Source organism: Raphanus sativus, chromosome 5 (genome assembly GCF_000801105.2).
Source record: "Raphanus sativus cultivar WK10039 chromosome 5, ASM80110v3, whole genome shotgun sequence".
In the NCBI taxonomy this organism is placed as follows: Eukaryota; Viridiplantae; Streptophyta; class Magnoliopsida; order Brassicales; family Brassicaceae; genus Raphanus; species Raphanus sativus.
In genome coordinates, this window is record NC_079515.1 from 3,388,132 (window position 1) to 3,416,129 (window position 27,998).

Genomic DNA, 27,998 nt, shown 5'->3' on the forward strand with positions numbered 1-27,998 from the left:
GTGAGCTAACGAGAGATTTGATCTAAGTGTTCGAACAAAGGAAACGCAAGTACACAAACTAATACACAATAGATGAGACTAGATCTAATCTTACAGAGAATTCATCGGCCATTGCTGCACTGCTTCGAAGCTCCGAGAGAGAGACCAACACCAGTCGCCGGAGACACTTGTAAGACTATAATGTTTTTTTTTTTGTCTAAGAAGATTCAGCACTAGTAAAGAAATAGACCACCTCTGGTTCACGGGATTTGTTTGGTAATAAATCTAATTTATTTTCAATATAGGGCTCAAAGTTTACTTCATATACCAATCAAGTCCCTTGATAAAGAGTGACCCTTCGAAATTAGGAATCTTTTGTCAACAGAAAAACAATTGAGGTCAATGTGAAAAATAAACAAAAGTAAGGGTGGTGATTCATAAATATTCCTCCAGGCTGTTTAAGCTCTCTCTCTCTCTCTTTCGTCGCCGAACCAAATTCTTCGGACACAAACTAGAGAAGTCTTCGAACGTCCTTAATTAGATCCGGAAGTTCCTTTGTGAGAGAAGATGACAGTGATCGACATTCTGACCAGAGTTGACACGATCTGCAAGAAGTACGACAAGTACGACGTCGACAAACAGCGCGAGTCCAATATCTCCGGCGATGACGCTTTCGCTCGTCTCTACGGAGCTTTCGAGACTCAAATCGAGACAGCTCTCGAGGTAATATAAAGATGCATCCTTTTTTAAACTGTTTGGATTCAAAAAGCTGTCCGCTTTGGTCATTGAATTTGAGAATGCTTATAGAAAAAAGAATCGTTTTTTTTTTTTTTTTTTTAAATGTGATTTCGAATTTTGCAGAAAGCTGAGATTGTTACCAAGGAGAAGAACAGAGCTTCTGCTGTTGCGATGAACGCTGAGATCCGTCGCACAAAGGCTAGATTGTCCGAGGAAGTTCCCAAGCTGCAGAGACTTGCTCTCAAGCGGGTTAGCTTCCTTGTACCAGTAGCTTGGTTGAGCTTATATTATATGATTCTTGTTTTTGAATTAAAGTGTGACTACAATTAAAATAGTACTCCATTGGCTGAGGTTGACTACATCATGACTTCAAGGACTAACTTGTGTAAACTCACATTGTATTAGGTAAAAGGCCTTACAACGGAAGAGCTTGCTGCGAGAAACGATTTGGTGCTTGCGCTTCCGGCGAGGATCGAAGCTATACCTGATGGGACAGCGGGTGGTCCTAAAAGCACTACTAGTGCTTGGGCTCCTTCTACAACCTCTCGTCCTGATATCAAGTTTGATTCAGGTTATTCAAAACCCAAACTAGCTTTTGTTTCCTTATTGTATAGTAGTATCTCAGAATAATATGAACTGTTAATCTTATTGAGCAACCTGACACCTCTCTTGTGGATTGTATTAGATGGGCGTTTTGATGATGATTACTTTCAAGAGTCGCATGAATCCAGCCAGTTCAAACAGGAGTTTGAGATGCGCAAAATTAAGCAGGCAAGTGATCTTCTAATCTCGTTGCATTCCACATGTTTCTTCACTTAAGCTATGGGTTGTATGGTATCTATAGGACTTTTGTCTACTATTTAACAGGACCAAGGTCTGGACATGATCTCCGAAGGTCTAGATGCTTTGAAGAACATGGCGTCTGATATGAACGAGGTGAGGTTTCATGAACTCACATCTCTTATAACAGACCTTCCCTTTATTCAGTATTTGAGCTGTGATGATCCATGTCACGTGACACACTGATAAATGCAGGAGCTGGACCGTCAAGTTCCTCTGATGGATGAAATAGACTCAAAGGTAGACAACACTCCGCACTATTCCTTTCTTTTTTTTCTGAATTCATGAGTTGTATAATCTGAATTAACTTTTCTAATCTCGCTCACAGGTTGACAGAGCAACCTCGGATCTTAAGAACACCAATGTTAGACTCAAAGATACTGTGAACCAGGTGATTTTGAGTTTGGAACCTTTTCTTTTTTCTCAAAACTCTCAGCCACATTGGCCTGTTCTTGATGCCCTTTTTTTGCTGCAGCTGAGATCAAGCCGGAACTTCTGCATCGATATTGTTCTGTTGTGTATTGTTCTGGGTATCGCTGCATACTTGTACAAGTAAGTTTCTTACACCTACATAAAAGCGACATAAGCAGATACATTGAAAAAAAACATGCTTCATATGACGAAACACCTTTTCCCTCTGCAGTGTACTGAAGTGATGAGATGAACAGGAAAGGACCCATCACTACTCTCTCTTGCCATCATCTATTAAAGTTTCTTACCCGAGTCAGTTTGTGTGTGTGTGTGTTTGTGTGCCTGTTTCTGGCGGTATTTGTTTGATCTTTTGACGAGAGTTTCTTCTAAGTGTCAAGACTGTTCAAGTTGTTTCTTCTATTGAGTTATTTCCATGTTGTTCATGTCCATTACATGATGAATATATATATTCTCCTTCCCGAATTTACCAAATTTTATGTAATTCTATTCATTTATGGGTAAATAAATACTCTAGAAAAATCATCTTTCATTAACGGATGAAATATTATTTATCAGATAAAAAATATCGCCCATAGGTTTGTTTCAAGTACTATACTTGCCAGAGATAACTGTCCATAATGATATAAAATTTATACAAGCCAAAACACTTCCTTTGTATGTATTTTTCTTTGTACAAAAAAGTACCCAAAACAGCCTTTTAGAACACAGCAGCTAATATACACTGACACTCACACACAAAAGAGATCACCCAAATGACAAATCTATTCTCACGTCTCTAAATTAGATGGATCACCATCCAGATGTCCTGAAAAATCGAACCGAAATGGTTTGATTTGGTACCATAAACCGCTCAGAGCTCTAGCTTCAGTTTTCATGATCCAGAGATGCTCTGAACTGGTGGTGGATCCACCTGACTACTGCTTGGAGGTTCAGCTGTCCTCCTGCGTCTCCTCCATTTCGAAAACTGGACTATACCCGTTGTGCCGCTCATGGTGAGTCCGAAACCAACCAATGTGGCTAAGAGAATAGACACAACCGGTTGCATGTGAACCTGCACAAGTAAAACCAAAACATAAATTAGGGAAGGTACAACAAGAAGCAGAGTTATCTTGTCCTATTCTCGATAGAGATCTAAAAAAAAAACACTCACCAATAAGACGAAAATGTGAGAGAATAAAACTACAAGACCGAACTGAACTGTGCCGTAAATCCATACATATTTCTTCTTCACTGCACATCAGTGACCAAGATAATCAACTAAACTGATAGTAAGTGATTTTTATATCAAACTATTCACTAACATAACTCTTACCCATTGTTGTGGACATCATCGAGGCAAGAAGACCAAAAACACAAGAGAACGGTAAAGAGATTGCAATGGCGCCTGATTTCATTTTGGCTAGCTGTAGATGATAATAGGACAAGCAGATGTTACAAAAGCTTGGTACCGAGAGAAGCATATACTAATAATACAATTTTCTTTCACTAAAATCTTACCAGAAGCTGCTCGAGGAAACAGAAGTATGCAAGCATGCTGACAATGACAAGAACCGGAACATCCTGCCATACACTGTAGTGAGTAGTAGCCTCGGTAGCCCCAACCTGAGAATCCTGCATGCGGAGAAGGGTCACGGGGAGGTTCTGAACCTCTTGCTTGCACACATCACACGTTCGGTTTCCTTTAATGGTGAACCATTTGATCGTACATTCTTTGTGTGCAAGTGCTAATTCACCTCTACACAAGCATTCCATCTTGAAGGCTTCTGAATCTTCTCCTAATTCGACAAGGCAGATTCTGCACACAGCTTCTTCCTCAGGGACATCTTCTCCTCCATCATCAACACTCGTGTCTGAAAACAAATCTCATGTCTCTAAAAACATCAAATGAAAGAAAAGTAAAAAAAAAAAAGCTCTAACCGTTGAGTTTATTAATGTTTCTGGTTGGGGTCATGTTGGGAGTAAGAATCACCCGGAAAACACCTGATGGCCTTAGACTTCCGTCTTTGTTGAAAGCTGGAACAGAGCGTGATCGGTGAATAGGCAGTGCAGACCCTTTCTTCTGTTGCAGACAAAAAACCAACAATGAAGTAAAGCAGAAGCTATACCTAATCAGGTAAAAACTTATCTTACAAGTAAAAAGAATTATTCTAATGACACACCAAAAAGACGTGCGAGACAAGGAAAAACGTCTATTTTTTCCAACGAGATAACAGCTGCAAACCACAGTATATTTTTTTCACATGGATCGACCATAATTGAAGTTACTCACCGTGGAAGCAACCACATATCTCCCATGTGTGGACCCAGGGTTCGAGTGAGCTATGGGGGTCACAGGCAACGACTCAGTTTCCGTTAAAATATTACTGAGAGTCCATGCGGTAGATCTCTCCCTGCCGTTTCCTGAAGAAGGAGAGGACGCACCGAAGGCCAAACCCGCAGCTTTCTCGATATCCATGTTGCTGTTCTTGTTTTTGAAGCTCAGCTTTGGGATCAGATTCTTCAGGCTATTATTATTATTATTATTATTATTATTATTATTAGGTCTGTTTCTTGAAGAGGAGGAACAAGGAGGACTGAGGGAAGCACCACGCTGGCCGATTCTAGGGCTGGACAGTGGAGAAAAGTTGACTCTTTTGGCAACAGGGCTTGATGTTAAGGACGCGTTACGTCTCGATAGATCCTCCTCTCCCTGTTGTTCTTCTGGTGGTCTTGATGAGACAATGCCTCCTCGCCTCCTCCATAGCTGCTCTTCCTCTGCAATCTCAGCATAATCTCCATCCTGCAACGCCAAATAATCAAATATCAAGAAATCTTCAACGTACAGATATATAATAAATTCACAAGAAACAAAAAGAGAAAAAAAAAAAGAAAGAACTTTAGAAAACATGGATTCAAGATAAGATAAAACAAAATTGGAGACAGTAGAAAAGTAAAAGAAAAAACTACCCTTTGCGGTGGAGAATGGAGAGACCCTTTATGTTCTTCTTCAAGAGCTTTATCTCTATCATCCATCGACCGAGCTGAGAAGGATCTAGTAAAGATTCAAAGTCGGAACCTTTCTTTCAGAGAGGTTGCTTCTTTTTTTGTTTGCTGGGTTTATGAAACTGAGAAAATGTGATCATTCATTTCAAAAGGTTATATGTTTGGTCCGGCTCTTCTATTTCTCTTTTGTCCTCTTTTTTATTTATTTTTAAAATGTGTTAGTTTAGGTTCTTCTGGACCAACTCAGCTTAGCCAAACAGAAAAAGTTCTAAACTGGCAAATAGATAATTCTTTATTTTTATTTTAATGGATAAACTCGTATTGAATTGAATGCGAACAAAGCTACATTTATGTGCATTTTTCTTTCTTTTTTCCGAAGTTTGCAGGTGTTCAAGTATTTTTTTGAACTGGACGAAACCAGATATTACAATTCAACTATTTGGCTTTCATCATTTTATCTGCAAATAATAGACAAAAGAAGAGGTATTTGTTGTTTTGATTTTTTTGCTTTAAAATGACCGCTATGAGACTAAAGAAAGACATAGGGCATTAAGTTACTGTGTATGTACGTAAATATAGAATCTTCTAAAAGTGTGTAGTCTGAGAACTGCCTTGTTCTAAGATTTGACGAACTGCTTTGTAATTGGTATATCAATAACTTCGTTCAGTTCATAGATATTTGTACGTAGCCAAATACCTTAACATGTACACAAATATTCAATATCAATATGTCATTCGATTCTTATCACTTCATGCAGTAAACCATCAAATGTGAAAAGATCGTTCCGATAAAATCTTTCTACTAATACTGTTTTTTTTTTAAACAGTATACTTATATGTATTAACTTGTGGTTATGGTCTTATCATGGGACACCATTTTCTATTCTTTTACGATCTTAAAGTATATTTTCCGCACATGGCCGTTCCATATATGATCGAATCTATTATTACTTTATTAGGCGTACATTTGTTTATTTACATTTAGTCAACGGTGTGACTACATCAAATTATCCAGTTGTCTCTCGAGAGACAAAGGGGGTTGAAAGGATACACGACTTGCTTGAAGCTTGAAAGCACAATCTATAGAGAATAACATACGAATATCCCAACCAAACAATTATAAAACATATGAGTATTAAACTAAACCAATATAATGAACTCATCTATGGATTTAAAAAAAAAAACTATTAATTCGTTTTCAAAAAAGATAAAACTCAAATTCGTACGCTTTCAGACGTTAGCCAGCCAGAAGATTTGAGACACGTCGCGATACTTATGGTGGTAGAACCTTCTCATCTTTGTGTCACATGCAGCGAGGAAACGAAACCTTAACGCTGGCTTCACTCTCTTAAGTCTAATTCTTTAAGTTATAGGATATAAGCTGTCCCCCAGATAATTCTGCATCGATATTGTTTTGTTGTGTATTGTATATCGCTGCATACTTGTACAAGTAACTTTCTTATACATACACAAAAGAAAGAGACCAACCACAATAACACTCTTCCAAGGTATCATTACTTAAATCCACATGATCAATCTATTCTTCAAGATAGATCGAGCTCCATCCACATGTGCAAAAAGCAAGACTTTGAAATGGTTTGGTTTCGAAACCATACACTGCTAACTGGAACATATGATCAGAGCATTCTTTGGCCTTCAGTTTCATGATACAGAGATGCTCTGATCTGTCTGAACTGGTCGTGGATCCTCCTGACTACTACTGCTTGGAGGTTCAGCTCTCCTCTCCCTTCTCCTCCATTTTAAAAACTCGACTAGACCAGTTGTGCCACTCATGGTGAGTCCGAACCCAACCAATGTGGCTAAGAGAATTGACACAATCGGCTGCATGTGAACCTTCAACAAATAAAACCAACAAAAATGAGGAAACAGAACAAGAAGCAAGAGCATCATCTTATGTTCTCAAGAGAGAGAAAAAAACTCTCACCAATTCAAAGAAAATGTGGGAGAAACAAACTATAAAACCGAACTGAACTGTGCCGTAAATCCAAACATATTGCTTCTCCACTGCATATTTGAAGACCACAATGATCAATTAATTAAACTGATAATTTTTATGTCAAAACTGTTTAGTGTAAGAGGACTCTTACCCATTGTTGTTGAAGTCATCGAGGCAAGAAGACCAAGAATACAAGAGAATGGTAATGATATTGCAATGGCGCTGGATTTCATTTTGTTAAGCTGCAAAATGAATTTTTTTTCCCAAGACAAGAAGCTTTACTAATACAAAAAAAAAACACACACACACTAAAATATTTTACCAGAAGCTGCTCGAGGAAACCGAAGTATGCAAGCATGCTTACAATGACAAGAACTGGAACATCCTGCCATACACTGAAAAGGAAGAAGAGAGTACCGCTCAATAACATCGTATCTTTTTTTCTTCAAATTGTATTGTTTGGATTCAGCAGAGATCATTAGCTCAACCGGAAAGGACCATGACTATTATGTGACCGTGGGACGAAACTAATATTACGATGTCGTTTCGGGCTTATCCGAACCTCATGGTATTTGAAAAAAAAAAAAAAAAAAGAAAAAGGTATTGTTTGGATTTTGACTTGCCTGTAGTGAGAAGCCTCTGCAGCTTCACCCTGAGAATCCTGCATGCGGAGGAGGGTCACAGGGAGGTTCTGAACCTCTTGCTTGCACACATCACATGTTCGGTTTCCTTTAATGGTGAACCATTTGATCGTACATTCTTTGTGTGCGAGAGCTAGTTCGCCTCTACACATACACTCCATCTTGAAGGCTTCTGAATCTTCCCCCAATTCGACGAGGCAAATTCTGCACACCGCTTCTTCCTCGGGAACATCTTCTCCTCCATCAACAACACTCGTGTCTGAAACCATTTCAACTATATTATAAGGCACCGTGTTGGTTACACGGATAGAACACGAAAAAAAAGAAAAAATCAAACTGTTACGTTTATAAAGACTTCTGGTTGGCGACATGTTTGGAGTAGGAATCACTCGGAAAACACATGATTGCCTAAGACTTCCATCTTTGTTGAATGCTGGAACAGAGCGTGATCGGTGAAAAGGAAGTGGAGGCCCCTTCTTCTGTTGAAGACAAAACATTTAAAACTGAATTTTGGTTTTAAGTAAAACAGATCAGCTAAACTTATCTTACAAGCAAAAAATACATTACTTAATTAACTGTTATAATTCACATGGGAACCCTAGATGAATGATTACTCACAATGGAAGTAACGGGATCAACCACATATCTCCCGTGCGTGGACCCAGGATTGGAGTGAACAATAGGTGTTATAGGCAAGGACTCAGTTTTGTTCTTCCTTGTCCTTGGAGTAAAAATATTAGAGAGGGTCCATGTTGACGACGACCTGTCTCTGCCTGAGGAAGCCAAGGCCAAACCGGCAGCTTTCTCGATATCGACTTCATTGATTTTGTTTTTGGAGTTTGGCTTTGGGATCATATTCTTGAGGCTGTTATTATTAGTAAAGTTTCTTGAAGAGGAAGAAGGGCTGAGGGATGCTGCACTGATTCTAGGGCTGGACAATGTAGAGAAGTTGACTCTTTTGGCAGCAACAGGGCTTGATGTTAAGGATGTGTTATAACTTAATAGATCATCTCCAGTATCTTCAAGGTCTCTGCCTCCTGATAGCTCTTCCTCTGGAATCTCAGCAGAGCCTCCATCCTGCAAAATACCAAAGCTTCTTATGATTAAAAAAAGACTAATCATTTCACAAACACACTCAAAAGTCAAAACCATTAAACCCTAAGATCAGGGGAGACTTATGAAAATTTCAAATTCACCAGAAACAAAAAGAAAAAGAAAAAGGAGAAAATCTACCCTTTGAGGTGGAGAATGGAGAGAGCTGCCGTGTTCTGCTTCGCTAGCTTCATCTTCTTTACCATCCATCACTGAACTCAAAAAAGACTCAAAATCAGAAAATTTAATTTCCTCTCTTCTGGGTTCCGACAGATCAAACACTTTTCAGATATCATATAAACCACTGTCCGTCTTTCAGCTAAAAAAGGTTATATTTGGTACGGCCCTTCAACAATAATTTAAAATTTTAAGTAATTAATTTGACTAGTGGTAGCATTATTGACTTTGTTGTACTTTTTCTATATTATCTATGTACTTCTTCCGTATTTTACCATTTACTCAGAATTTATATGTAACCGGAACTATTTAACAAATTAGAAAACACCCGAGCATCTTATTTTTGAACAATTCACAGATTTTGACAAGCCAAGTTTTTTTGCTTTTACATTAACAAAAAGTTACATTGATCTACCAATTACAAAGTAGTTCAGGTAGAACAAGAAAATTTCCAAATTCAACCACACACTTTAAAAAATTATATATTTACATAGTAACTTTTATCCTCTGTCTATCCTTAATCATGAATAGAAACAAAATTGGATTACTCTTGTTTTACTAATTAACATTTTAAACAAGTATTTTTTTTTTGAAAAGATAAACAAGTATTTTTCATTTTTATTAAGATAGATGTTTAAAGTTTCTGTTTTATGTAAGTTGTTAAATAATAATCTTTATACAAAAAAATAATTGAATTATTAGCTTAGTTTATTGGAAACTGAAAATCACATAAAATAATTGATTTGTTATCGAAATTTAATGTATCTTTTAATATTTGTGAAAACAATAAAAAGGTATATTTATAAAACAGAGAGAATATTCTGTGTATATACGTTTTCTTTCAAAGCAAATCTATTTACTAATTATATTTTGAAAACTAATTACCAACAATATTCCAAAATAATATACTTACATACTAAATTAGTAATGGGGTAATCATGGGACACCATTTCTGTTATTTCTTTGGTATTGAAGTACCTTCTCCGCACATGATCTCCACATAAGATTGAATCTATAAGTACTTTATTATGAGTACATTTGTTTATTCAAAATTGGTCAAATGTTTATCTACATCAAATTATCATTTGTCTCTCAAGAAAAGGAAAGGGAAAGGATGCAACCTCCGACTTACTTGAAAGAAATACATAGAATAATACGAATATTAAACCAAACTTTAGAAAAATATTTAATTTTTTTTTTTTGTCATCTGTTGAATTAATTAGAAATATGATCCATTGTTACAACCCAAAACTGACAAGGAATACAATCCTTTCAGAGTCAAAAGTCGGGAATTAAAACAGCAAATCCCGAAGACAGAGCCCCATAATGGAGAAGCATACTAATACATTCGAAATATGAAACCAAGCCACATACTGAAATAAAAGAGACCACTTGTGATGCTTACGGAAGCGAAGAAGCTGATACTGAACTCCATAGCGACGACAATCAGACGACCATTACGAAGAACCTAGAGATGTCCGAGCTGACCACAAGAACCACAGACTTGAGAAGACCCTAAACTAGCACAGGTCACAACCACAAACCCAAAGGGTACACACTCGGCAGAACAATCGCAAGACCAAAGCGCAAACAGAGCCAATAACTACGAGCCACACGACTGTCACCAGGAACCAGAGATAGAGAAAACAAGACACAAGATCGAATCCTGAAACTCCAAGAGGGGAAAACGTCAAAAAGGACCAACAGCTCTTACACGCGGACACTCGTGTATCCAAACTCAACCACCTACAAGCAAGAGAATGGTCACCTCCTCGCAAGAGAAGAGCTGTAGATCGAAACCATTGCTTCGTCTTGATACTTCAATCCACAACACAATGGAAGAGAAGAAGCAAGTAGATGCCTCCACAACGAAATACCATCCAAAGGACGAACCCCACAAACGAGACCTTGACAAACTCCGCTCACCAGCACCTCGATAAGAAGAGAAAACACGCAGTAGCAACCAAGTTCCAATAAACTACTACTACCAGAAGTAAAGGGACCCGGAAGATTCCATGCCCGGAATATATAGCCCCGCCACATAATAACCCGTCAACATTGCTCCTGAAATCCGCTAGACTCCGATAGAAGGACAAGACAATCTCAGACCCACACAAGAAAAAAACTAAACCCAGAAAGAGAGCCATACACAGGATAACCTCCGGGATAGCAGAGACCAGCGAACTTCACCGGTGACAGATCCCGAACAAGCAACCCAAGACCACCGCAAAGCCCTCGCCGGTGACTACCCTTTCGCTTCTCCAAATCATCTCAAGCACAGAAGGACCATAAACTTAGATCCAGAAAAATCCATCTCGTAACAACGACGACAGACTCCACCGAACCCGTTCAAAACCATCGCTTTGTCAACGGCGGAACTCTTAAGCACTTGACCCTCACCACTTAATCAGATATGTGACTCCCCAACCAGAAAACTACAACAACAACAACAAGAGACTAAACAAATCGAACTGGACCGGTGGTGGTGCTAACGGAGCCACCACGCGCCGGTCATCGGAGTTTCAGCGGAGACTTTTTACAGGAGAGAGATAGGGAGTCGTGAACCTACCATATTCAATTCAAGTTAATTCTTATTCTACAAAATAAAAAATCTTTAATTCTTAAAAAAGAAAAAAAGAGATTTAACTAATCTAGTACAATGTATAAATAAATAGAGGAATGGATGCGGGTGGATCCCTTCTGTCCATGATGCTGCTGCGATAAAGAAGAATCGAGTGTACATGTGTTTTTCACATGCCCTTGTGCCAAATGAGTGTGGCAACTAGCTAACTTCCAGACGAAAAGTGGTTTTAGATAATATGCTCAGATTAGTATCATTTTATAAAACCAATGATCTGAATCTGCCAGATGACATACAAATCTTTCCTTTCTAAATACTTTAGAGATCATGGGAAACATCCAAAATGAATTACTTTTTTTTTTGTAAAAAGATGATAATAACAGAAGCAGAAACTTTTATAAAAGGGAATAGATGTGAAAGTAGTGGAGAGTTTCAACGGCTCAAGGGTACTACTCTACCAAATCTCTCAATACAAAATGGATCTGACCCCTGTGTGGATGGTTAGAATCTAACTAGGATTCGAGCTTCAAACTGTCTTTGTTTGCTCTTCCTATGCCACTGAGCAACTAGCTAAACAAGAATCTGCATGTTCATTGTTTTTTTTTTGTAACCACATCTGCATGTTCATTGTTGTGTGCCTTTATATCTAATGATATACAAGGATTGTGTTACAAAAAAATAAAATACAAGGATTGTGAATCGAAATGAACTCGAAATCTCTGTATTTATATAATTAGCAATCGCACACATTATTATTGTTAACACATGGATCACACATGCATATATGTATGTATATATCATCGATGGTCGAAGGAAGTCGTAAACAATCGATCCATACTCAGACGTGTTGTGACTGCTCTTGTTCACCTGTTGCTCCATGTTCAGCATTGTTCCCGCTTCCCCCGCTATTACCGTGAACTTTTATCTCCAAAAGCCTTTCTACAGGTTGCCTGCAAATCGGGCATCGATTTGTCTGGAACCTCAACACCTTAGCGCATCCGCTACACATACACTGTTCAATTCACACTTTTTCACATCAGTTACAGTCCCCATTATCTACAATACACAGGAGCATTCTCAAAAAAAAAAAACACTGATCTTATTACCATGTGTCGACAAGGAAGAACAGTCGTGTCACGTGGCTCAGACAAACATATAACGCACTCTTTCCCCGGATCATTAGCATCATCAGCCGAATCGTCATCCCCATCAACGCTATTCCCAATCCCATAAATCTCCTGAAGCTCATACCTCGTCTCGTTAACCCATAGTATCTGCTTCACCACTCTTATTTTAATCTCCCCTTTATCCTTCTCATACACCGCTTGAGTGATCTGCGCGTTCTTCGACCCCAAACTCTCTTCTCCATCACCTGAAGGAGGAGCTGCTGCTACTGCTTCTGCCTTAACCGCCAAGGGATAAACATCCGCTTCCGCCGTCTTGAACAGCTCAGAGTCTTCGAAGACGGAGAAATCTATACCCGTACCAGAAGGCTGCTTGAACTTCTGGCCAAGTCCTACCTCGAAGTCCATCGTGATCGGTGGCAGAACGTCTTCCTTAGTCGCTGTGAGAACGCATTCTTCTGATTCTTTAGCGAAGAAAATGACTGTGATCCTGTTGTTTATCAAAAGGTTGAGTTTTTCAATAAGCGTTTCATTAACATTCAGACATACAAAAAAGAACATTCAGACATACAAAAAAAAAGAACATTCAGACATACAAAGGCCACGAGGAAGAACATAACATAGGACAATTTCACGTTTTCGTTGAAAGGTTGAGTCTTTTTCTTTTTGCAAATGACGAAATGAGAAATATATATATATACCTGCCGGAGACAGTTGCATCAAACGTGAAGGAGACGAGGAACCGACCCGGACAATCCGGGTCGGGTTCGAGCTTCAAAGACTCCTTTTTTAGATTAACGTCGTTGCGAATCGTGACGGCTTTCTGATGCTCGACGAAAGGTTGAGAGACCATGGGTCCAGGAGGGTAAGGGTATCTCCCGCCGGCGGTCCAAGGGTGGTGGTAAGGATGCGGAGGAGGAGGATAGTGGTGGTGATCGTAAGGGGACGGAAGCATGGTTCCCGGCGGAGGAGGGTAGTAGCCAGGGTACTGGTGGTAATGCTGATTAGGGTTAGGGTTTGGGTACGGCGTAGCTGCTGCGAAGACGATTCGGTTAGGTGGAGGTTCTGTAGCCGGAGGAGGAGGCGGTGGAGGAAGGGAAGGAGGAGGTGGAGCGGCGGTTGGAAGGGTGTTGGTTCGCCGTTGTCTACGGCGTCTACCTTCGCCTCCGCTGCTGCTTATGTTTCCCATATGAATTCGAGAAATGAAAAAGATGAGATTTTTCGGGAGAGACGGATGATGAAATCTAAGAAAGTTTTGGTTTTGGTGAGTGGATCGGAGATCAGGGGATTATTGGAGTGAGATGGAAGGGATTGAAAAGCAAAAGCAGAGAGCTTTTTTGATGAATTGAGAGAAAGAGAGAGATAAGAGAGAATAATAATTTGGAGGGGAGAAAGTGGGTAAATGAGATGATGGGGTCGGTTGGCCAAGAAACTCCACTCATCAAAACATTGATACACCTTTCTATGGTGTTTTATGTTACCAAGAGAGAGTTTCTTTTTTTCTTTTGTTTTTTCTACTAATTTTTTTTTTTTTGATATCTCTGGTGTCTGGGCAGCCAATTTCCCAAATATCCCCCGAAAGGGTCCAGCGCCCCAGCAGTAAGGATGTTAAATCGCTGTGGCCAAGTTTCGAAGCTGGGTGGCGGACACCTCAGCCGAGGTTCCATTACCACCAGGCTACGAAGCCCGGTTTTTTCTACTAATTTTTGTTTCTAATTATAAACTTTATTATAGGTTTAAGAGTAGGTGTTATACTGTTATATTTTTGCTTTAGTTATTTCCACTAATCATTCTTTTCTTGCGTGACAAAATATAAATATAGATTCTTTGGTTGCATTACCATTACGTATGAATTATGATTAATCTGTTCATTTTATTTTATTTTTATAGAATAATTTTGGACGAGTTGCTCTACAAATGTAAAATTTGGATCTCATAACTTTTTCGTCTTTTGTATTAATATAACCTTTAACATACTACCGTTATCTATCTTATTAAAGTAGAAGTACTTTAAGCTTTTGTTTGGTAATAGGGATAGGAGTCTTTAAAAAAAAAATTTGTTTGGTAACAAAGATAGTAGAGAACTTTGTCTTTTCCTTATTTAAATGATAGATTTAAGTATTTAATGTCTTTTCCTAATTTAAATAATAGATTTCTTTAATAGAATAAATCTTAACCAAAATAAATTTCTTTATAGATTTTTGTTAACATTAAATATTTTTCAATATTTATTAACAAAAAAATAAAAAAAAAATCACACACAAAATAAATTTATATATCATATAAATAAAATATAAAATATTTTATTTATAAATTGTTAGTATAACACTTTTATAATATAAATCCAATTAGTTATAAATATTAGATTTTTATATGATACACTGTGATATAATAGACGACTAAAATCACATAATATAATTATTTAAAGTAATAAATAAATTTTTTGTTTTAAAATGTTATACTAACAATTATCTAATACATATTAATTTACACACACATATATATATATATATATATATATATTATCATTAGAACAAAGAAAAAAATTGAAGTGAAAACAAATATTTATACGGCCACGGGTCAAACTATAGAAATAAACAACAATGGCGTAAGATTTTTTTTAAAAAAAATATTTTAATTTCAAATATGTTTATATATTTATTTATTTATAATTTTTTTTTATTTTTTATTAATAATGCTAAGATTTTGGAGCTGGAAAAAGTTATGACCCATCTCTATATTATTTTAATCAGGAATTTAAAATTTATATCAAAATATTTTTTAACTTTTAATTTTTATTATAACTACAAATGCTAATTTTCAATCTAAATTTTATATTTAAATATTACAAATATATCATTCATAAATAAAAAAAAAAACTAAAAACATAAAATAAATACCCGCCCGGTTGGGCGGGTCAAGATCTAGTTGCATATTATATATCCAGCTACTCTTACGAGTGAATAAGTTATCCTTGCATTGATGCATGATTGAGTTATCTGTGCTTTTTTTTTTGGGCAAAGAGTTATCTGTGCTTTCTCCATCATATCTTAGTAGACATTGTCAACTGTCACCTTCTACATTCATGTTGCCTAGTTTTTTTCTTGACAAAGTACAGTATACTACAGTTTAGTTTATTAGAAAGTTATAATAATAGTATTACTTTTGTGCCTAGATAATATTCTTAATTAGTCCGAAAGATGAACTAATGTTCTGGAACTCATATCAAATTTGTTCTCTTGTGGCGTTGTCTTTGAATAATGGTGTGGTGTATACTGCTTTGACAATAAAGGAAGAATTGTTTTTTTTTTCTTTGTATATTTGGGATTTCGCCAAAAACTATACAAGCTTTTAAGAAAATGTAAGTGCTTTACAAAATGTTTAATTTCGAAAACCATTAGCTAAAATTAGAATATGAATTTAAAGTTAGGATCACCGTTAGCTATAAACATCACACAAAATATAATCAAAATAAAACATATCTTAAAGAAAGACAAAACAATTTTAGCTACGGACGGGACGAACAAATTTAACTATATATATATGGGATTTATTACGTGTGAACTTGCATATTGACAAATGTCAGTTTTAATTAGAAGATCTCGAAATTATAATCCTGATCCATCCCCTAGTCTATATTTTAGAAGTGATTTGCCACATGTCTTCTCTACAATCGTTTTCACAAAAAAAATTGTGACGTGACTATTAAAATTGATGACATGTCATATGGTTAAATATGACATGGACAATTACATTTAATGCTGATATATATTCTTGGAAATCTTTTTAGAATATGGCAATAACTCATATATTACATTTAATATTGATTTATATTTTTGGTAAACTTTGTAGAATATGCTAATAACTCATAAATCATCACTAAAATAAATATATTCAAATATGACATTTCGAATTTCGAAATATTATATAATTTTACTTTTAAAATTATAGTTTTTTTATTATCTAAATTTTTTTAATTTTTCTGAATGTATACAAAAAATTAAATCGTAATATTATTAGTTTCTTTTAGATATCTACAAATTATATAAATATTATTTAGTTTTAATTTTTGATAACTATACAATTTTATATGATTTTTAGTAATTTTGTACAAGTTTATTTAATACATTTAATCAAATGAAATAAATAGTTTTTTATCTAAGATTTTAACTTTATATATATACATATATATTCTTAAATATAATTTGAAAAAAAAAATTTCTCTTAATTTTATGCTTAATTAATGATATTTATATTAATTATTGGTCAAAACAATAAAATATATAATATTAATAAATTACATTTTAAAATATAAAATTTAACTTTTAAAAAATTCATCACTACACATAGTGCAGGAAAACACTTAGATTAATAATTGTGACATGACTACTAAAATTGATGACATGTCTTATAGATTAATATGACATGGACAATTATATTTAATGTTAATTTTAAATTTTGGTAAATTTTTAAAAATATAGTAATAACTCATATATTATATTTATTATCGATTTATATTTTTGGACTTTTTAAAAATATGGTAATAACTCATAAATCATCATTAAAATAAATATATTCAATTATGGTATTTCAAATTTCGAAATATCATTTAAACTGAAAATATTTCAAAAATTTATACATATTTCTAGAAAATTATAAAAATTAAATCATAAAATCAAATTAAATCGTAAAATAATTATTTGCTTATATATATCTACAGATTTTATAAATATTGTTTAATTTTAATTTTTGACAATTATGCAATTTTACATATTTATTTAATATATTTAATTATAATAAATAGATAGAAAAATCTACCTAAGATTATAATTTTAAATATATACATGCACATATATAATTCAAAATAAACAAAATTGTTTTATCTTAATTTTAATGTTCAGTTAAATCAAATTTATATTAAAATATTGATAAGAAAAAAGAAAATTTATAATATTAATAAAAAATTAAATATAATTTATATTTATCTATTAAAAATATTTTAAAATTCTTTTACTGCACATGGTGCAGGAAAACACCTAGTTACAGGTATATATCAATTTAAAATATTTCCACATCAAGGTAGTGCGATAAGAAATCAAAAATAAATAAAATAAACAAAGTGATATAGAATCGCATTCCTACCCACTCGCACACACTTTCATCAAGGAATTCCCTAATATAACTATACACCATAATAGCCGAGTCGTTCGTAGCCAAGTGATTACTGAGCTCTGCCTTCGGGCTCTGGCGTAAGGGGTTCAACCCCTCCTTACTTCAGTCTGAGGATTAAAGGTCCAAAGTGACCAAAGTTGACAAAAAAAAAACTTTTTACACCATAATAACATGTTGTTTAAACATAATACTTATCAAAATAAAATATAGGGTAGGTATCTAGATTGAACAAGTTGTGCATGCAACCATTTTCTAACAAGTTGTGAATATATAATATATTTTAATATTTTAATAAACTATTATAACTAACCCTGTGATTTTGTTATAAATATATATATAAAATAGTGTTAATGGTATAGTGGCAATTTAAGAGGATTAGTTCTCATGTACTACATATTCAAACATTTTTAATACTTAATACTATTATATAAATCAAACTTTTATAAGGCAAATTCCAAACTAAAAAAATTATAAAGAAGATTTCGAGAGTTTACAAAAAAACCTAAATTTTTATGAATTTGGTGATGATTAGTCTTTGGATCTAGAAAATCTTTGAGTTCATATTACGATTGCCAAAAAAAAAAAGATTTCAAGCATATGTATGCTTCTTTGAATATAATTTGAAGAATGACATCATATTGGAACACCAATTCAGTGTTTACTACTGTAGATATGTCAAGTATATCTTAAGTCTAAATCAGAAAAACACATAAGAGTTTCATGTGAACACTGATTTAAGAAGTTGTGGCCTCATTAATAACAAGTTCTGCTTATGTTTACTCTTAAGAGATCCTTGGACACTATCATCTAGCGCTTCTTATGTAAATGATCGTGATTCGTGAAGCGTACCCGTGAGGCATGTACTCCTAGACAAGAAGCCTCTCTCCCATCTCGGTCGAGTAACCGATTAAAACAAGACAATCTATTCATTTTATCACTTCTTCTTTTTTTTTGTTTAGTTGCAGTCTAATGTTTTTATATAATTTGCAATTCATTCAAAAAGCTTTAGAACAACAAGCTGTGATTTTGTAAAGTGAGAAAAGCTGAGACTCCAAAAATCCACAACATTTATTTTAGTTTTTTTGGTTCAACATCAATTTTTTTATCAACCAAAAGTTAAATAAATTAATTCGACTTCACAAGGGTTTAACTACATGAACAAGGATTGATTTAATATTGCCCATAAACACCTGGTTGGATCATACATTACCTGATCGATACTTCAACCACCACGAGACCAAGATCACTCTACGACCAGATGACATGACTCTCTCAATCAACAACGTCTCGTTAGATTTGTACAATGTATTTAAAATAATTATTTCCATTCCACAACACTATTCTCTAGTTGAATAATTGTTTTTCACATATTCTGTATGAATATTTGATTATACAATTGAAATTTAGAAATAAAAGAATAGATAACACTCACACCGAAAAGAAAAAAACAAAACAAAAACTACAAGAGCAGTCCATCTCTGGCCAACTGATCCAACAAGTTCACAAGTTCCGACATAGTTGGTCGTTGACTCGGATCCTCCCGTACACACAACTCAGCCACGTCAGCAAGTTTCAACAACGGCTCAACATTTCTCGGCAACGCAATATATCTATCCAAAATCTCCGCCGCTTTGCCTTCTCTAATCACCGGAACCGCCCATTCAACAATCTCCGGAGGATCATAATCCCTATCGTAACGCTTCCTCCCGGTCAAAATCTCCAACAACACGACGCCAAAGTCATAAACATCTCCTTTGACGTCCAAACTCCTCTCGCTAGACGACGTCACGAGCCCAAAATCCGCAACTCTAGCGGCCCACTCCGAGTCCAAAAGCACGTTCGAAGACTTCACATCTCCATGGACAATCCTCGGCTCAGCATCAACGTGTAGATACTCTAGACCTTTAGCGGTTTGCAACGCGATTCGAACCCTTAAGCTCCAACTCAACGGCGAAAACCCGCCGTGCAGATGATCGTGAAGGGTACCGTGAGGCATGTACTCGTAGACAAGAAGCCTCTCTCCCATCTCGGTCGAGTAACCGATGAGATTCACGATGTTGCTATGCCTGATGTTGCATAGAATCTCTAGCTCGGCCTCGAACTCTCTAGCGTTCGTGTGGATTATGGTCGATGCGTTCGCTCTCTTGACCGCGACTTGTCTCCCGTCGGATAACGCGGCCTTGTAGACGAACCCGTAGCTTCCTCTGCCTAGCTCGTTGAACTCTTTGAACCCGTTGGTCGCGTCTTTGAGTTCGGAGAGTCTAAACACTTGCGCGAAAGGGGTTATAGAAGGAGCAGGGGTGATGGTTTCGAGCGGCTCCGTGTCTAGATCGGTCTTTCCCATGCAAGATTTGAAACCGTCTTCTTTGTTAGGACTAGCAACGAACCGTGGCACAACGCAGCAACAGATTATGATGATCAACAGAGCCGACAACGCGCTAGAGCCCACGATGAGAGCTAGTCTCTGCAGCTGATGCCAATGCTTGTCCGACGAAGAATCAGAATCGTGGTTGTGAAGCTTGCATATGTCGGAACAAGAACTGTTCTGACAAAGCGAGCACGACGTGCAGACCCGGTCAGAGTTCTCGGTGCAAGAACTCGACAAGAAGAATCCTTTAGAGCAATCCGAGCCGCAAGGAGAGCAGAGCGTTAACTCCTTTCTCACGCATAAACTCGTTAGGTCAGGCTCGTCGAGGATGCTTGCGTTGAAAGCAAACTCTTTCTCCTCCACGCAAGGACCAGCTCTGCATACCCCCGGACTGCAAAGCTCTAACGGAGGATCGTAAGCTAACGTGAACGATCCGTTAACCATCCAGCAATCGAGAACAAGATCCTCTTCTCTTATACCGCAAACGATGGAATCGGAAGAAGCGATCGCCTTAAAGCCAGAGCCTTTAGGTATCAACGAGAAGTTAGCGTTACCCCAACACTCAACCTCGTGAGTATCCTCACGGATCCCACAGAAGTGGTTAGGACCAGAGGTTAACGCAACGAAGCTAGAGTCATCGGATGGAGAGTTAGCAAAAGAGTCCTCGTCTCCCCAACACCTGACCACTCGAGATGAGTTTAGAATCGCACAGACAGAACTCTTCCCAGCGGCTAAGACCTCGAAGCTGTCCGAAGTTGAGTTAAACCCTAAAGTCGAAGACTTTGGGCCAAAACAGAGCATCCCACCTTCTCTGACTCCACCGCAGCTAAACCCATCACCTGAAACGATCTTGTTGAAGACGAGGTTACTAACGTCACGATCATAGAAGTTAGGAGACTCTTTAGCGACGAAGGTGTTGTTATTCTTAGATCTCGTTATCTCCCAGCAGTCTACAGTCCCGGAGTCGTGGTCCGAGTAGTAAGCTCCTCTGACTGCACAGACATGGCTGTTTCCAGCGGCGATCTGAGAGTAAGCAGTAGTCCTGTAAGAGAGAGGGACGAGATCCACACCCGAGGAGGAAGATCCGAGTGAACTGAAACAAAAGGGTTGAGACGTGTTGGACAAGACACCGCAGAGGAAACCGTCTCCGCCTGAGAGAACCGCCATCGAAGGAACGTTGTAGCTTTGCGAAGAGGTCGAAGAAGAGGAAGATGGAGAGGAAGGAGAGGAGTAGTTCTTGCCCCAGCAGATAACTTCTTGGCGACCGCTAGCGTCAATGGCGCAGAAGAAAGCAGAGCCGCCGCCTCCGCCGCCGAAGGAAGCAGCGATAGGGCCGGAGGATCCGAATCCGGATCCGGGTTTGGATATAAAGAGGAGGATGAGTGAGAGAAAGAGGAGGAAAAGATGAGTTTCCATTGGAAGAGAAGTTCATGAACTGAAAGAGAAGAGTGGCCATAAGCTGACATTTGACAGTGGTTGATGGTCTGAAGGAACAGAGAACGTGGGTGGCGTCCTAATGGATGAGCAAAAAAGAATCAAATATAAAATTACCTCTTTTTTTTTGTTTATTGGATTCGTTGGGTCTCTAGACTATTTGTATGCTTAAGCTTACGTTGACGACCGACTAATAATATAAACTGTGAGAGTCTGTAACTAAAACCATTTACACATTCATGCATGTAAATTTGATTTTCCACAAAAGAAAACATATACAACTAGGTTCAATAATAGTGGGGACAGAAGAAAAATCAAATAAAAGAGAAAATCTTATGAATTGCGTCTTGAAGGGGACAGCAAGATCTAATCCATGTCAACTTTTTTGAAGCTTTTAAACATTGTTTTTGTTCGTTTATAAGCTCACCGTCATTGTCTGCTATATGAATATACTATTCACTACATACAATGGAGAATATAGTAGGCTACAAAAGTAAAATATAAATAAATCCGAGTTCAATAATATTTTCCACTGAAAATGTTAAAGTATTGAGTAGATGATTTGTTCGGCGTCTTTAGTGCATATAACGCCAAAAAGCTTGCCTTGAAGTGATAAACGCAGTAACCACCACCACTATATGTCTTCTACTCGATTTGCCTTTATTTTAAAGCGTTTGTTGTTTTACAGATTGTCGTTACTAGAAAAATTCAATAAAAGAGGCATATCAAGAAGATATAGAACATACCACGAATCAAAAGATTTTATAGCTCCAGAAAAACAATTCCAGCATTGCACACAGCTATATAATACCCAAAACTTCAGATTAAGTATGCAGAAACGACGTAAGCAAAGTGCAATGAATTATTAGAAAGCCTTTCACACGTTATTGAGATAAAATCCCACAACAGTATTATGCATAAATTCATATGGAGGTGAGGAAACTCTCATGTAAGCAGACTTCTAGCGAGATGTTCACGAGCTGTTGCCAGTGCTTGAGTTAGTGTCTGCAATCCCACAATGTAAAAACCAAATTAGAAATGCACAAACCAAAACAGAACTGATGCATAACTAAATCAAAGACGACTAGAAAGGATGATGTAATAGTCATATCACCTGTTCAGAAAGTGAACCACTAGCTTCTGTGCTCTGCATTGCTACTTTCCCCGCAATGACACTCGGGTCTGTTTCAAGAACCACCCTGAACACATATATTCCACAACCCATAATCACACACACTATAGCTAAAATTTTAAGATATCTTGGACAAACTCAAAAAAAAAAAAAAACTTCAACACATCTCTAAGAAGCTTAAAACTCTGCATATACAAGTCGTGTAGGGTAAGGATATAAGATATAAGACTTGCATACCCCTGATCGACCATTTCATCGAGGCACAGAAAGATGAGATCCAAGTTCTCAAGGGCCTCCATCTTTTCCACATTGTTCCTGGTATCAAAGAAAGTGGATGCAGCGAACGTTAGCTGTTGAGATCGTTGATCAAAATAAATAAGGGAGAATGTTCGATTGTAAAGTCGAGAAGAATACCTTAGAAGAAGTGCAACAGCATCGAAAAAGCCTTGAAGAACAGAGGATAAGACTAGCTCGTTTTCATTGTCGCCTCCCGTAACAAAGAAGTGAAGGTCCTGAGCGAACTTGTAGACAATAATATTACTGTCCAAGAGTGTGATCTCAGCTGCACATAAATGTCAAATCCAAACATCACACATCTATAAGCGATTTGAGACAAGACGGTATGTATATACAAAAGTCGGGAAACTCAATACATAGATCATGAAATAAATTATTTAAAATGAAACATATATGTGTGTGGTATTATTACCTTCAGTGCGAGCATTGGTCTTAGAGGTCTTGGAGAAAACGTACTTCTCAAAACTCAACTTGGCAGCATTAGTTGGCCAGTCATCGGAGTAATACTTGACAGCCACACGCTTCCCTTCAGAGTCCAGGAGAAGAATGTTCTTGACCAAAGGACATAAATCCTATGCAAGGTGAAAATCGACAGTCAGTATTTTCAAGTTATACAGCCAAAAAAAAAGAATCACGACTGTTAAACTCTGAACCGAGCATCTAGAGATCCACAAAAAGCGCCATCATTGCATATTCTAAGCACATGATACACAAAAGTAGATCCAGAGACCATGATAAAAATGGCTGCTTTAGCAGATAGAATCACATGCTAAGAATATTCTATGAGATTTAAAGCATATGAGCACTTACATGAGCCCCGTGAATGCCTGACATTGTTGTTAAACCTGTGTTATCGCCACTACAAAGACAAAACCAAATCTTTTGAGAAACTCATCAAACCAATCAAATCTCCCTAATAAAAACTTCAAATCACATTGCACGTGTTCATTTTAAGAGTGATCACAATATGTAACATCAGTTATTTCACAACATTTGTGGCATAAAATAGTCTCAAATCAAGTGTCCTTCATACTTAGGATAGACAACAAACAACAATGCGACATTTGGTAGTATATAACATAGCTGAGCTGCAGGAAAAGATACCTAACGCCACAACATTTCAAGCCAGAGATCACACACAGCAAAATCGAGGATACAAGTGATTAACTAGAAAGACTAAGAATCACGAGTGGATTCGAAAAATTACTCTAACTTGGTGGTGAAATCACACAACTCAGCACAGATCTCTTTAACCAAGAAAAATTACTCTAATCCTAATAACAAATACGATTGAAGATCTGAGAAACGAAATTGTAGCGGATAATCGTGATCCAAGAGTGAGAGTGATAACACACACAAACGGATCAACGGATCGGAGAAGAAGCAATGGAGGATTTATGAACGGGATATACCGGAATCAGATTCAAGTATCGAAAGCGCAGGATCTAAGAGCTAAACAGAAGAAAAATCGATATACCTTTTTGAGAGAGAGCAGATTCCTTTGAATGATGGATGCTCTTCTACTTTGGTCTGATGTATATATACATGCTCACTGGGAGTTTGATCTGGCCGGTTATTACAATTCCGATAACCGGATTGGTTTGATACTAAACTGCATGACGTTTGTTATTTTTAGACACTTACTCTGTGCCGTTTTTTAAGTTCATTTGACTTTCTCAAAACTACAAGGCGTTAAAAGAAACATATGGAGTTTGATCTGGCCGATTATTAAAAATCTGATAACCGGGTTGGTTAACCCCTAGAATGCATGACGTTTATTATTTTTAGACACTTACTTTGTGCCGTTTTAAATTAAGTTGACTTTCGCACAAACTACAAGGCGTTATACAGAGAAACATTCTCTTCTCTGCTGGAGAGAATGAAGTATAAATACACTAGGGGGTGTATTCAACTGAGAGTTTCAGGTGATTTGTATTAAAATGACAAATCCACTGTTATTCAAACATGAATTTTAAAAATTCATTTAAAATCCACTGTTATTGAACTTGACATTTCGTCAAGTACTCTGAAATCCACTGTTATTGAAAATATTTTAAGTTGTGGGATTTTAAAGTTTTGAGGTGATTTTATGGTGTTTGGGTGGAGTTTCTTAGTTAAAAAAAATAAAACTCAAATCCCATTATTTTAGGTGATATTCTAAAGTAGTTTAACAAAAATCACCTAAATCTCTGCAACTTATTAAAATCATCTAAAACTCCATTAAAAATCAAATCACATCAAATGCTAAATTGAATACATCCCCCTAACTTTTTCTAATTCAACGCAGCACAAAAGTCTCCTCTTGTCTCTCTCCCTTCATCGATCACCATGGCAGCAACATTTCTCGCGAGACGGCTTCTTAGGACTTCAACGTCTTCCTCATCTGCGCTCATTTCCGCTTCTAGACCCTTCTCCTCCTTCTCCTCCACCACTCCGATCAAAGCAACCCTCTTCCCCGGCGACGGGATCGGTCCCGAGATCGCCGAATCCGTCAAACAGGTACCTTTCTCAAATCCACATCGTGGGTTCGTCGCAAAATAATACGTTTTGATGCTTAACACTTTGTTGTGATGATGTCTCTGTTAAAAAAAAGTTTGTTAGTTTGCTCAAAAGAAAAAGTTTGTTCCTTTATGTGGTGATCCAGGTGTTTACTGCCGCTGACGTGGCAATTGAATGGGACGAGCACTATGTTAGCACCGAAGTGGATCCGAGAACCAATAGTTTCTTGACGTGGGAGAGTCTTCAGTCTGTGCTTGATAACAAGGTTGGCTTGAAAGGACCTATGGCTACTCCCATTGGGAAGGGTCACCGTTCCTTGAACCTTACTCTTAGGAAAGAGCTGAATCTCTATGCTAATGTTAGGCCTTGCTACAGCCTCCCTGGGTATAAGACACGTTATGATGACGTTGATCTTATTACTATTCGTGAGAACACTGAAGGAGAGTACAGTGGGCTTGAGCACCAGGTTAGTCTATATTTAGTAGCCTTGTTAAGAACGTTGCTGATGATTTGTCGTTTTGGTTTGATAGGTGGTTAAGGGTGTGGTGGAGAGTATTAAGATTATTACACGTAAGGCGAGTATGAGAGTTGCGGAGTATGCTTTTCTATATGCTAAGACTCACGGAAGGAAGAAAGTTTCTGCTATTCATAAAGCCAACATTATGCAGAAAACTGATGGTCTTTTCCTTCAGGTCTGCTCTTCTTTTTTTTAAGACTTTTGTTATGTAACAAGTTAATCATTTGCTTCCTGTTTTTTTTTTTTCAGTGCTGTGATGAGGTAGCTGAGAAGTATCCTGAGATAGAATACGAGAAGGTTGTTATTGACAATTGCTGTATGATGGTAAGCTACATACAACATGTTCTTTCCTCTTACCATTTCTTTCTGAATTTGTGTAAAGGTCAAACTCATATTGAGTCAGATTTTCCATTAATTTTAGAGTATGTGATTGATATTGCTTAATATGGCAGCTTGTGAAGAACCCAGCACTTTTTGATGTCCTGGTGATGCCAAATCTCTATGGAGATATTATAAGCGATTTGTGTGCTGGACTAGTTGGGGGACTAGGACTGACTCCAAGGTAACGCTTGTTTATTCATCTCGAAAAATATTTTATTTAGCATAGACAGTGAGGCAATTTTATTGAGCTCTGATTATGTTTTGATGCAGTTGTAACATCGGGGAGGATGGTATTGCCCTTGCTGAAGCTGTGCACGGCTCTGCACCAGATATTGCTGGAAAGGTTAGTTCTCTAAGCAGGCATCATTCTCAGATGATTCATCTCCTTATCTGGTGTGTTTTCGTTGCAGAACATCTAGATGCGTAGAATTTCAATGTAGACTTAGACTGGATCTTGGTCTAGTTCCTATTGTAGAATGGGTCGTGTGTTCGATCATCGCGCTTGTAATACTTTTTGAACAGTGTTAATAACTTCCCAAACTATGACTATGGTGAACTGAGTCTAATCTGCACAATGAGTTTTAGATATTATCAGCCTACTGCTGATTCAAATCTTAACTTATGATCTAAATGTTTTTGCTCTTCTTTGGTGGTGTTGTATAGAACTTGGCGAACCCGACAGCTTTGCTTCTGAGTGGAGTGATGATGTTGCGGCATCTGAAGCTCAACAAACAAGCAGAGCAAATTCACAGCGCCATCATCAACACAATAGCGGAGGGAAAGTATAGAACCGCTGATCTCGGAGGCACCTCAACCACTACAGAGTTCACAAAAGCCATATGTGATCATCTCTAACCACCCATTATTTCTCTACTTATTCATTTCGCCATTGGGACTTTCCTTTGAGGATTTACCCTCCAGATATTCTTGCTCACGTTTTTTATCTCTCTCTTTTTGATCATCTTTATATGAGAAGAAACAAAGCCACCATTGGCGTTTCTCATATTTCTTTTTATATTGTTTTACATTTTGTGCTCTTGCACAGCTGTTTACTTCTGTCTTAAGGGGTAACATTTCATTATACAGGAAGGATATACATGTTTGAAGAATCCATTGAAAGGTTGTTGTTAACCCACTCATTTTGTTTTTTGGGATGTAAACGTAATGGTAAAAAGTTACAAACTTGCGCATTCAATACAACTTGGTGATACATAAAAGAAGTTATAAATTTTACGTACTATTAATAATTTTTGTCTATTAAATTTAAATTCAGTTTAATACATCAAATCCGGTCGACCCCAATCGAACCAGGTCGAACCACATTGACCCATGATCCAAAATATTTCCGGTTTGGTAGCCGGTCCGGTTTTAAAAACACTGCTATTAACATTTACATTTTGTATTTTAAAACATATAAAACATATATTTTATAGGGTTTAGGGTAGTAGTGTCTGTACAGTTTAAAGTCATGGGGATGGTTTCTCACTAAATTAAAATTTTAACTCCTAAAATCAAGACTTCATAAATGTTAATCGATCGCATCATTATTAGAAATTTGGATATAAAGGAAATGTAACTTAATAAATAATAAATGTTAACTGATCGCATAATTATCAAAAAAAAAATTGATAGAAAGGAAATGTACCTTGTGATAA

At 36.9% G+C, this 27,998-nt stretch overlaps 7 protein-coding genes across 10 annotated transcripts; 2 read left to right on the forward strand and 5 right to left on the reverse strand.

Moving 5' to 3' along the window:
- The first annotated feature begins 458 nt into the window (after positions 1 to 458).
- Positions 459 to 2,451, forward strand: LOC108856925 (syntaxin-71). The gene is made up of 9 exons (XM_018630830.2): positions 459 to 702; positions 841 to 966; positions 1,123 to 1,288; positions 1,403 to 1,488; positions 1,585 to 1,653; positions 1,753 to 1,797; positions 1,886 to 1,948; positions 2,033 to 2,109; positions 2,201 to 2,451. Exons 1-9 carry the CDS (start codon positions 547 to 549, stop codon positions 2,211 to 2,213), a joined length of 801 nt encoding a protein of 266 aa, XP_018486332.1. The 5' UTR covers positions 459 to 546; the 3' UTR covers positions 2,214 to 2,451.
- On the reverse strand, positions 2,302 to 5,161 carry LOC108860514 (uncharacterized). Its single transcript, XM_018634383.2, has 7 exons — positions 4,936 to 5,161; positions 4,259 to 4,768; positions 3,907 to 4,048; positions 3,487 to 3,839; positions 3,302 to 3,392; positions 3,140 to 3,219; positions 2,302 to 3,040 (listed from the first exon to the last, which is right to left on the reverse strand). The coding sequence occupies exons 1-7, from the start codon at positions 4,999 to 5,001 to the stop codon at positions 2,861 to 2,863; spliced, it is 1,422 nt and encodes a 473-aa protein (XP_018489885.2). The 5' UTR covers positions 5,002 to 5,161; the 3' UTR covers positions 2,302 to 2,860.
- Positions 5,162 to 6,031: 870 nt separating this feature from the next.
- On the reverse strand, positions 6,032 to 8,997 carry LOC108857954 (uncharacterized). Of its 3 annotated transcripts, none has more exons than XM_056986776.1 (8): positions 8,803 to 8,996; positions 8,188 to 8,646; positions 7,913 to 8,048; positions 7,552 to 7,828; positions 7,293 to 7,323; positions 7,080 to 7,170; positions 6,917 to 6,996; positions 6,032 to 6,825 (listed from the first exon to the last, which is right to left on the reverse strand). In XM_056986776.1, exons 1-8 carry the CDS (start codon positions 8,869 to 8,871, stop codon positions 6,634 to 6,636), a joined length of 1,335 nt encoding a protein of 444 aa, XP_056842756.1. In that variant the 5' UTR covers positions 8,872 to 8,996; the 3' UTR covers positions 6,032 to 6,633. The 3 variants fall into 3 exon arrangements, with proteins under 3 accessions (XP_056842756.1, XP_056842755.1, XP_056842757.1); XM_056986775.1 differs by having other exon boundaries at positions 7,251 to 7,323; XM_056986777.1 differs by having other exon boundaries at positions 6,686 to 6,825; positions 7,080 to 7,150; positions 7,251 to 7,323; positions 8,803 to 8,997.
- A 3,127-nt stretch (positions 8,998 to 12,124) lies between these two features.
- LOC108805179 (probable E3 ubiquitin-protein ligase LOG2) lies at positions 12,125 to 13,983 on the reverse strand. Its single transcript, XM_018577150.2, has 3 exons — positions 13,245 to 13,983; positions 12,526 to 13,033; positions 12,125 to 12,431 (listed from the first exon to the last, which is right to left on the reverse strand). Exons 1-3 carry the CDS (start codon positions 13,730 to 13,732, stop codon positions 12,258 to 12,260), a joined length of 1,170 nt encoding a protein of 389 aa, XP_018432652.1. The 5' UTR covers positions 13,733 to 13,983; the 3' UTR covers positions 12,125 to 12,257.
- Positions 13,984 to 19,055: 5,072 nt separating this feature from the next.
- Positions 19,056 to 21,706, reverse strand: LOC108862544 (serine/threonine-protein kinase-like protein CCR1). Its single transcript, XM_018636704.2, has one exon. The coding sequence runs from the start codon at positions 21,497 to 21,499 to the stop codon at positions 19,175 to 19,177; it is 2,325 nt and encodes a 774-aa protein (XP_018492206.2). The 5' UTR covers positions 21,500 to 21,706; the 3' UTR covers positions 19,056 to 19,174.
- A 554-nt stretch (positions 21,707 to 22,260) lies between these two features.
- Positions 22,261 to 24,479, reverse strand: LOC108862545 (coatomer subunit zeta-2). 2 transcript variants are annotated; one of them, XM_018636705.2, is made up of 7 exons: positions 24,424 to 24,479; positions 23,757 to 23,805; positions 23,359 to 23,518; positions 23,064 to 23,211; positions 22,887 to 22,964; positions 22,632 to 22,716; positions 22,261 to 22,522 (listed from the first exon to the last, which is right to left on the reverse strand). In XM_018636705.2, the coding sequence occupies exons 2-7, from the start codon at positions 23,778 to 23,780 to the stop codon at positions 22,463 to 22,465; spliced, it is 555 nt and encodes a 184-aa protein (XP_018492207.2). In that variant the 5' UTR covers positions 23,781 to 23,805; positions 24,424 to 24,479; the 3' UTR covers positions 22,261 to 22,462. The 2 variants fall into 2 exon arrangements, with proteins under 2 accessions (XP_018492207.2, XP_018492208.2); XM_018636706.2 differs by having other exon boundaries at positions 24,359 to 24,446.
- Positions 24,480 to 25,184: 705 nt separating this feature from the next.
- Positions 25,185 to 27,482, forward strand: LOC108857956 (isocitrate dehydrogenase [NAD] catalytic subunit 6, mitochondrial). The gene is made up of 7 exons (XM_018631956.2): positions 25,185 to 25,445; positions 25,591 to 25,911; positions 25,976 to 26,137; positions 26,212 to 26,286; positions 26,415 to 26,524; positions 26,614 to 26,686; positions 27,007 to 27,482. Exons 1-7 carry the CDS (start codon positions 25,275 to 25,277, stop codon positions 27,196 to 27,198), a joined length of 1,104 nt encoding a protein of 367 aa, XP_018487458.2. The 5' UTR covers positions 25,185 to 25,274; the 3' UTR covers positions 27,199 to 27,482.
- Positions 27,483 to 27,998: the final 516 nt, after the last annotated feature.